This window comes from Hakea prostrata, chromosome 1 (assembly GCF_041222555.1).
Source record: "Hakea prostrata isolate BN-2017 chromosome 1, UWA_Hpros_2, whole genome shotgun sequence".
Lineage (NCBI taxonomy): Eukaryota > Viridiplantae > Streptophyta > Magnoliopsida > Proteales > Proteaceae > Hakea > Hakea prostrata.
This window is the reverse complement of record NC_142600.1, coordinates 75,522,781-75,533,251: the sequence shown is the minus strand read 5'-3', so window position 1 is coordinate 75,533,251 and position 10,471 is coordinate 75,522,781. Positions and strand designations below refer to the sequence as shown.

Sequence of the window (10,471 nt, the reverse complement as noted above, 5' to 3'; positions counted from 1 at the left end):
CTCTGGCTCTGGTGGATTGAGCTAACCTGATCCACTGCTTGTCCATTTGCTCCTGGTTCCATCGTCTTCTTCTGTCCAGCCCTTGATTCTACACCAATGATTCACCATGCTACACCTAGATTTCAAATACCAGGAAGATAATTCTCACATAGGAGGAGGAAAGCAGAAACTTTGCTAATAAAAATTGTTTATTCAAGCATTCGCCCAAGGACGGGCGGGGCTAACGACAGGTTCGTTCTGTCTTGTGAGACAACCTAGTGTAATTCTATTTCTGGAGATTAGTGGTCCGCCCCACGATTACCTTGGGCTTTGGTGTCTCTCGCTGTCCTTGTCTTGGTCTTTGTTTGCTGGTTTGTGCTCCAGGCCTTTTCACCCGTTGTCCCTAGGTCCCGATTTGGCGTGAGAGAGAGATCCACTTTAGCAACAACAGTAGAAGACAAATTGTCAAACAAGGTGATGACCACCAGATGAGGAAAGCTGCCATCAACAAACCCAAGAAGTCTGCAACCTTTGAGAAGGAGAAATCATGCTCTTTAAAGATGATAATTGGTGGAGAGTTTCAGACGAAGATGCGATGGGACACTGAAAGCCACCATTGGTGAGGATGAAATCAACATGATAGGGGGCCCTTTTTTTTTTTTTTTTTTTTTTTTTTTTTTTGGGGGGGGGGGGGGGGTAAGAGATGACAGAGTTTGATAGGGCCCAGGGGTCATGAGATCACACCACGCGGAAGAGGGGGAGAGAGAGAGAGAGAGAAAGAGAGAGACAGGGTTACACATAATCTCTCCCCCACCCCCACCCTCCCAAAAAAAAAAAAAAACACCTGGCATGATCTCATCATCTTAGGGCCCTAACAGAGCTTGTCAGAGCATTAGGGCAAATCACATACCATGTTGTAACGTTAACCTTGATCTTTCTTATCAAGATATAGAAACTAATTAAAGATGTACAAGCAGCTAGATACACGTGGCTGTGAGAAGTAACATTAGGGTGTAACAGCACGAGAAAAAACAACAGAACTGATTAGAGATCAAAGCCAGTAAGAGTCAATTAAATGAAAATTGAAACGATATTGATGTAACCCAGATTAAACTATGACACTGAAGAACATGAACTGGATGTATCACTTGACAAAGTGAATGAAATAAAAGAAGGATATATTGCTATCTCACCTACCGTCAGACACCAAGATTATTGGAGAACAAATTACAGAATTGGTTAGAGATCAAAGGGTTTAACAGTTGATTAAACAAGGCCCCACCTATCTCCACAAGGGCTTCTCACCCAAGGTACCTCACGTCACAGTGCCTCGCACTGCAATCACGCTTTTTTTGTTCATTCATCTAAAATCATTCTTAAGCACTACGGCTCTTAGAAAATATAGAGCAATCAACAATAACAGAAAATAGAAAAAGAATCCCACACACAGTACAGGATATATTGTAGAATAACTTATGACAAGAAAAGGAAACTGATACCAGAAAAAACTGAAAGCTAATAAATACCTAGTAGTAAGTAAAATAACTACCGCTAATATATGGAAAATATTTTTAAAAAAATAGAAACCAACTAAAAACTATACATAAGTCCCCTGCACAAATAATGTAACTTCTCCTGAAATTATCTCCCTGCAATCAACAAAGAGTCCCACAGAATCTTTTGGAATTATTTTTCATGCAATTAGTTAACAGGGCCCACTAATTCCAAGGAATGTTCTTCTCTGTAAACCCATCGCTCAATGGTTACCGAAGGTCAAAATCTGGCAGGAATATGCGCTTGATATTTGACCCAAAGAAATCAACATAGGGGCCTGAAATACCAACTTCATAAGACAATATCCAGGATAGTATTCCCCCATAATACACAGCAATAACCTTAGGCAACCACAATGGTATTACATCCAATTTAACTATAGTGAAGAAGTCTCAGGTTCAGTGGAAAATCAAACTAAATCAAAGAATTCCAAGCTGGTATCCATTTCCAATCTGTAAAGCCAAGTTTGAATCATCTTTCCTCATTTTGTTGCTTGTAGTACTCCGAGATGCAGTTGCTAAGTAGGGTTTCCAGGGAGAATGGACATAATGATAAAAGAGATTTGTGAGTTATACCTAAGGGAAGCTAAGGAGAAAAAGGTACAACAAGAACTTCACTTATTTATTCTTTAAAGCCCTTGTTCTTTGAGTCTGCTAGTTTTGCCTTATATCATTTTGTACAATTGGTTTCAAAGTTTCAGATTCATTTCTAAATTTTCTAAAAGGAGAACACCTAAGGAAAACAAAATTCAATCCTGCAGTTTACAGGTCAATATATTAAATTTACTAAGGTATGATAGGCAGAAAATTGAAGGATGAAGAATGATATTTCTATTTTCCATTACCTATGGAAAGGAATCCTGAATGAAAACTGGTACCAGTTTTTTAAATTTGCTGGGATAGACAATATGGCAACGAAAAAGTAAGTACGAGATAAAATAAGGTCAATATATATATATAGTGCAAGTGTCTGAGACAAGTAAATAAGTACTTCTATGTCTAAAGGTTAATGGTTTTTGTACTGCTTCACTACAATTTACTATGAGTAATTTATGCCAGCCTGGAACACCGAAAGCTGAAAGCTACCCATTATCAGATTTTAGTGGATAACACAATGAATTCAGAATTTTCTGTATCATAGTAAACTTTCTACATTGGCAGCAGGAAAATTCATGATGATAATAGTTAAGGCAGGTAAGATCAAGCATTAAAAGAAATTCCCCTTGGTCAACAACATGTATCAGTTGGACACAGAAAGTACCAAGTTGTGCTACAAACAACCACAAATCACTTCAAATTAAGCAAAAATACAACTCAAATGGCCGAAAATTAAGGTCCAAAAATGCATATGCAAAATTGTCAGGAGACATATAAAAAACCACGACGATAAAGGACAAGGCTTGCAGAAGCAAAAAGGCTCCAAACAAAGACAACCCACCAAGCCATGAATAAGATTACTTCTTTTACAAACACAGAACAAGGGAAAAACCCACATACAAATAAGAAATTCGTAAATAAGTCACCTTCGAATTGAGACAATCCAAGAAAAAGGAGTACCAGCATTGATGGTGCAAAAAACTGCGAAACTACTAAACAGAGGTAATAATTGTGCAAGAAGATCTTCGCCCTACTGAAGTCCAGGTCTGGAACTTTACTAGCATGCAATCTTTGGTACCAAGATAACACTGCCTCATTTAAATACATCTGCAAGTTCGGGCGCAGCGCCAAAGTCTGAGACAAACCTGAAAGCAACAAACACCAAAACCTCAACTTCGTAAAATCTGATTGTCCCATCCCTATATTCCCAGCCAACTTATCTGCATCTCCAGTTCTCACACTCAAATTCCTTCCCTTGATATCAGAACTGTTCTTGTTAACCAGCATTTCTACAATTGGATTAATCCAAAGCAATGATGTGAATATGACCATCAATAAATTGATATAAAGAAACATCCGGGCAATTCGACCACAAGAAATTATGGACAAGTTCCAACGAAGTTGATCAGTTCCGAGCCAAAATGCTCTAGCACTCTTTGTCGCCGGTATGAACAGAAACCCCGTTAGACATCCAAGAAAAACAGCGACTGATAACTTTCCAAAACCATCAACTGAATCCAGTTCAAAATCGAACACCGAAGGAGTAACCCCATAAACAATCGAAAGAACCAAGAGAAACCCCAAGAACCCCATAAGGATGCTTATCTGCTTCTCCGACCTCTTGGACGAAGATCTCTCAAAAGATAACTTCCCAAGCAAGACGAATATCTTGCAAACAGCAATAAGACCCAAAAGAGTAGGAACTAGAACTCCATTTACGAGAGCTCCGGATCCCTCCGGGACAGGCAAGAAATGGTGAAGCAGAATACTCGAGAGCGCCACTGTCGAGTAGATAAACGTGTCTCGATATCCAGTAAAATAAAGCCGCGATTCGACATGGGTATCGACGAGACGTAATCTATAGATCTGCGCATTGTTTTCGTCAAATTCAAATTTCTCCTTGGAACGATTCCTCCTCTTAGGCTCTTCTCTGGAAGAGAGATTCTTGTAACCGTCAAGACCAGGACCAGATGATGAATCGGTATTCTGGGGTCGCCGAATTGCAGCTCTGACACCCGATTGGTTCTGGTCGTTGCCGAGGCTTTCTGGGTGAAGGTAAGTGAAGAGACCCTCGAGAAATCTGGTTGGGATCCTGAGAATGATGAGGAAGAATGTAACTGTGAGACACAGAGCCGCTTGGAGAATCAGATTCTTGTATGCCACTAAGATATCTATCATGATTCTTTGTGAGGAAAAATCGTACAAACCAGAAACGATTACACAAAGATCTAACACTAAGCTTGCTTCAAAGGTTCAATCTTTCTTCTTTCAGATTCAGTTAGTTGACCAAATGAAGCTCAACTGAGAAGAGAAGTACACAACATGACTAGGTTTGGCGTTCTGAGGACTGAGAACTCCTTCGGAACTAGGAAGCCTGAAATTGTCAAATTGAGAAAAGTTAGTGAAATGACGAAAAAGACTGAGAACCACTCTATGAGAATTAGGTGGTTCTCTTCTCGGTAGGTCACCTAGAAGGTTAAAACAGTCACATCATGGGCCCCAGGTTCCGAGTTCGTTTCCTACTTTATAGAAACTCAGTCTATTCAAAAATTTATCCAGTTCATTTCTAAGAAGGAAATAAATTATTCAGTTTCTTGAAAATATATGACATATGACCAATATCTTATCAAATGGTTAAAATCCATTCATAAATCACATCAAAGAATTGTGATTAAATTTTTAAAAAAATATTGTGACTTATTAATAGACCTCAACCTTTTGATGTGATGTTAAAACACATGTCCCATGTTTACAAGAAAAAATGGACAGGATATTGGTCTCAATTAGTTCCAGTAAAATGCTGGGTTTGGGGCAATTTGAGGAGTGTGGATGGTGAAGCAGTGAGTGCTCTCCAGTGATCCACAAGTTAAAAAAAAAAAAAAAAAAAATCTTATTACCTTAACACGGTGGGTCTTCCAATAATTCGTAATTATAACATTAACTCTTTCAAGCTTCTTTGGACCTCAAATTGGAGTCTGGATCATCTCCCTAATGGGGAGCACACTAATGGCATTATAATTTATAACTACAAATTATTTAGGACCCATAAGTAAAAAATAACAAAAATTCATCACCCTCTAATCTTGTGGGCGCCTGTAATTTGTGGCCAACAGCCATTGAAGGACCACACCCAAGACTCCAATATGAGGTCCATAGAAGCATGAAGGAGCTGGCCTTTAAAAGCATTCACCTTTTCCTTTTCTCGGGTAAAGCCTATAAAGCATTCACCAAACAGAAAAAGGATTAATTTGCCAAAGAGAAAGGTTTTGGTTGGGGGGGTGTCGTGGTGAAGCTGGCCTGTTTCAGCCATAAAGAATTTCGAACCTTAAAAAATAAAAAATATTAGGGACCCAATTCTATCATTCCCTCTTTTGTCCAGCCCCATTTTATTTGTACTCCATAAAAGAAAATTTAGGATGATAGCATCAGCCCATTATGACCCATTACGTCCTTGGCCCTCGAGTATTTAGAAGGTGGAACACAATCCCGTATAGCAATTGGGCCCATTTAACCCATTACGGCCTAGAGAGATTGCAAGCTGAAACCCAATTCCATGTAGCAATTTAGGCCCATGGTATCAGCCCATTATTACCCATTACGGCCTTGAGATTATGCTATGCCTCTTTTGATCCAAAGCTGAGCTGAGTGACCCAGACCTAAACCCAAACCTTAGGCCAGACCTAAACCCAAACCTTAGGTCAGTCCTTAGTTAGGCCAGCTTGCGCGCACCACCACTACATCTTTGGGGGAGCTTTATATAATTAATATAGGCGAGGCTTGCTTCCATATAGGAGGTTAGAGTTTGAATCCCTCGGAGTTTGTAAGGGAATCTTTTTCAAGCACCTTATTATCGATGATGTTTTGATTTGGAACGTTACGTGCGTTTTGGGAACTCCTCTGATGATTTGATTTGGAATCATATCAATGATAGATTCCATTTAGACGTGGATCCTTATACTCTGTAAAGCATATCCCTCGTTACAAATACAATATAATAATAACGGCTAGCTAGTAAGTAGTAACCTCTCTTAATCAGAATGAGTCAATAACGATCGAGATAATTAATCCACATCAGTCCTACGTAAGTAAAGATAAGACTGTAACGAGAGTATAGGGAAGAACGGTGGACCCGGCCCTAGTTGCCACGTGGCAGCGAAAGGGCAAAGAAAACACTATATAAAAGGCATGATACATGAGAGGAAACTCGCAAACTCATTCCAGATTTCAATCGATCAATAAGCCCAGAAGAGTCGATCGATCGATAACCCCCAGATCAGCAAAATGGGAGCAGCACAGGAAGAAACGATGTCAGGCATGGCAACGCAGATCTGCAATCAGATAGCTTCGGTGTTCTCCAAGCCAAATGAAGGAACGCCAGTTCTGGAAATTCTCGTGGACGAAATTGCAGGAGCGAGCAGCAGAAAAGGTCATGTGTTCTTCCACGCCTGTGGTCGTGAAGGTATCATGCTCAAGGCTCTGTGCATGCGTTTGGCTCACTTGGGTCTCTCTGTCCACATGGTCGGCGACATGACAACGCCGCCCATCTCCTCCAAAGATGTTCTTGTGGCTTCTGAAGGACCCGGTGGGATTTCCACCGTCGACGCCATCTGCGGCGTCGCTCGGGCTAATAATGCTAGGGTGGTGTTCATCACGGCGCAGCCCAAATGTGCGTCAGCCACCAAATACGCCACCGTGGTTGCTCATATTCAGGCACAGACGATGGCGGACGATCACCAGGCTGTGAAGGAAAACACTCGTCAGCTGCTTCCAATGGGAAGCGTGATGGAAGGAGCCATGTTTGTGTTGTTTGAGATGGTGATTTACAGACTCACAGAGGTTCTTGGTCAGACTCCTGAGATGATCCGAGCCCGTCACACCAATCTCGAATAGAAATCCCAAAATCCCAAAATCAGATTGATTTTTTCTTCTTCTCGATCTTTTGAAATAAATCATCAACGTAGCTAGTTCCTGTTTTTTTTAGTAGTTCGTTAGAAAGTAATAATATATATGAGTTGGGTTTCGAACAGAATTGAGTGTTCAACTTGAACATGTCTCTTTACAAATTATCTAATCTAGAAAAGCATAAAAAACTCATTCAAAGCAGTTTCGTCGATCTCACTAACAAATCGAATCCCTATATGCATGCATGCTAACTGGATCGAATATTCGAATCAATCCGCAATTTGGGTCCCTATATGCATGTATGCCAACTGATTTGACTCGGAACTGATGGATTGTATTTGAGTTGCGTAAGAAAACTTCCAATGACAAATCACTAATTTAATTCACTTAATGGGTTTCTTCGAAGGTTAAGAGAAGAATATGAAGTGAAGGGATAATTTGGTCTTTTCAGACAAAAACAAGGGCATTTTAGACAATTTACAATTCACACTTAACTGTCAAAAAATTCAATCCTTAAAAGACGTAACCATGAAAAATACTCTTAAAATTATTAATCAGAAAAAATCAGAAATCATAAAAGACCTCAATAAAAGCGGTACGTTACCCTCTATCTCCTTAGCCAAAAAATCCCCTAAAATTACCACTAAAATTACCACGTAAGGACCTGAGGGGCCATGCTCCGGATTTTTTAAATTTAAAAATGCTTATATATTTTCCTAATTTTTCTCACTTTACGTGTGAAATACCACTATTTGGTCTCCTCAAAAAATTAAAAATAAAAATCTAAGATATAGATGATGGGTACAAATGTCATTTTTAATCATAATCAAATAGTTATCATTAAACTCCTAGTTTTAAAGAATAAAAGGTTAAATTCTAATTAAAAACTAACTGAATTCATGAATTTCTCTTTATATTATCTCTCATATTTTCATTCCTATTTATTTTCTCATGAATCTCCTCTTTTATTCTTATTTCTTCTTTCTTTTTTTCTCACACGTCTCACAAAATATTGGAGTAGTTAGCAGACATTGGAATTTTTTGAAATATTCTCCACAATTATCAGTATTCACTCTCTTTTTCTCAAATTATTCCTCTCTCTCTCACATTCACCACGATTTTTCTAATATTCATTTAATAAAGTATAATTTTATTTTTTTATTTAGTTTTTTTTCTTTCTCCTAAAATTTGATTCTACTAATAGCAATTTGAATATCGTTATAATTCAACCATAGATTTTATCAAATCTAATCATAATCATTGATTTTTTTTTAATCCTTAAACTTTTTCTAAAATTTCATTTCTACTAATGGAAATTCAAATCTAGCTTAGAATTTCAGCTTAATTTACCTAAACTTGTAATGTAGGTCTCACACGTCAAAATATAATATAATTTTATGATATGAGACCCACGATGGGTCCCGCATTGGCCCAGGTATATTCGCCCCCCCCCAATATTCAATCCTGGCTCCGCTCTTGATTTTGATCCCTAATAATATGCCAACCAACCAATTTGGCTCAAAACTGTGATGGAATTGAGCTCCATATGGAAACTTCAACCAACAAATATTTAATTTTACTCAATAACTAAATTTTTTTTATCTTTGTAGATTCAAATTCGTATTTCTATATTTAACTTTTCTCCTTGGAAAGAATCAATTTGGGAATACTCATTGTATTTAAGCTAAATTAAGTTGAATTTTATAATGTATTAGCACTTATTTAGATAACCAATCTGGGAGACCATCCAAGAAGGGGATCCAAACTCAACCCAACGACTAATCGACAAAACCCCTAAACTAACTAAACTAATATTCTAGTCCCTAATTAATATCCATTAAGGTTGGAATCACGATGGTAATCTAATAATTTTACTGAAAAAACAAAAAAGATTGGTACCTAATAATATTACAATTTTATTTTATTATTAATGATATTATTATTTTTTTGGGTCTTTGAGGTTCATTCGGGCAGCTTGCGCACACCTCGATTACATCCTTAGGGGGAGCTTTATCATCCACAAATGTCGAACCCATGACCTTTACATTGAAAAGTATAAATCTTACCCTCTACTAATGATAATATTACAAATTGAAAAAAATTGGTTGAACAAACGTAACCACAAGAACTTGGGATGGAAAAGGACTTGTGAATTTTCCAAAATAATGATATCTTGATAGTGAGGGCGACCAGCTATGCCTATCGTTACACGGACTTTAGGTTGAGCTGGTCGGGTTTTATTACCAAAATTTTCCTCGGGAGAATTTGTTTCTTTCCTTTTGCCTTCTTTCCTCTATAATTTGGAACTATGTTTAGAAGTCAAACGATAATTCACAACAAATTTTTTTAAAGATGCAATTGCACTCCTGTTTTCTTATCCCAATCTGATCGAGAATGGGTTTTGGGTGAGTTGAAACTTTTTTCTCACATGTTTAACTTTTATTTGATTAAAATTACATGTCGAGGGATGCTTTGGAAACCAGGTCGTTTTCACTTTTCTTTTTTTAGTAAGTGGACATGTATTCAAGTGAAAAAGTGGGGAAGGGGTTACATAACTCCAACCACTCAGTAGAAACGACTCAATCACTTGTGCTTGTCAAGGACTAGGCCCTCCTAACATGAGAAACCGTAAAGGACACAAAGTAAGAGCTCAAGCGAGCAATATTTGCCACTCTTGGCCTAACCTCCAATTGGACTGCAAACGGGTATTTGCCACTATGGGCCTAACCTCCAGACTCTACAATAACTTGATCAATGCCTTCAGCTAGGGCATAGAGCATTGTTGTCTTCATAACCAAGCCTTCACCTTCAAGTGGAAAGCCAAGGCCTCACTTTCAGAGGATTCTTTCTAAGATCCATCAGTTCAGCTATCATGAGCATAGCATGATATGAGGTATTTGTATTGGAATCAGCTGATGGTGAGATCGATGGATTGTTGTGGTTCAAGGAAAAAGAAGTTATGGAATCAAGCAGACAAGGATAAAATGATGGAGAAAATGCTGATACTAATTACTAAAGCCATGTTCATGAGTGACAAACTGTATGAGATTACGGGCATTGACGGGTTCGGTTGGCCCTGTCTATGACTCTGATTGGCCTTGACACTAGCCCTATCTTTGATTGGGTCTATTTCTGTCCCTAATATGGATGGTTCTTGATATTTTTTTTTTATTATAAATTATAATTTTAAAGTATTATTATATTAGAATTAGTTGAATAAACTTATGATTTTGGAATTGTGGAGTAAAGTTGTATTGAAATTATTGTGGTATTAAGTTAATCTGATAAGATGACTTTTTAATGTTTATCATTTTGCTGCTAATCCAATCTATGTTGATGAGAACTTTTAATTGTGAAGTGGAAATTACTTGCTTATTTTCCTGAAATTGTATCTCATTGCTATTTGTTTCCAATGACAAATGGTCAATGGTCTACTTTGT

The 10,471-nt window shown here is 38.0% G+C and overlaps 1 protein-coding gene across 1 annotated transcript; it reads right to left on the bottom strand.

Moving 5' to 3' along the window:
- Positions 1 to 818: 818 nt before the first annotated feature.
- LOC149030110 (transmembrane protein 161AB protein) lies at positions 819 to 4,531 on the bottom strand. Its single transcript, XM_089142423.1, has one exon. The coding sequence runs from the start codon at positions 4,305 to 4,307 to the stop codon at positions 2,892 to 2,894; it is 1,416 nt and encodes a 471-aa protein (XP_088998549.1). The 5' UTR covers positions 4,308 to 4,531; the 3' UTR covers positions 819 to 2,891.
- Between the last annotated feature and the right edge of the window lie 5,940 nt (positions 4,532 to 10,471).

Excerpts from the sequence above, each read along its gene's own strand:
- LOC149030110 (XM_089142423.1), bottom strand. The coding sequence starts at position 4,307 with ATGATAGATATCTTAGTGGCATACAAGAATCTGATTCTCCAAGCGGCT.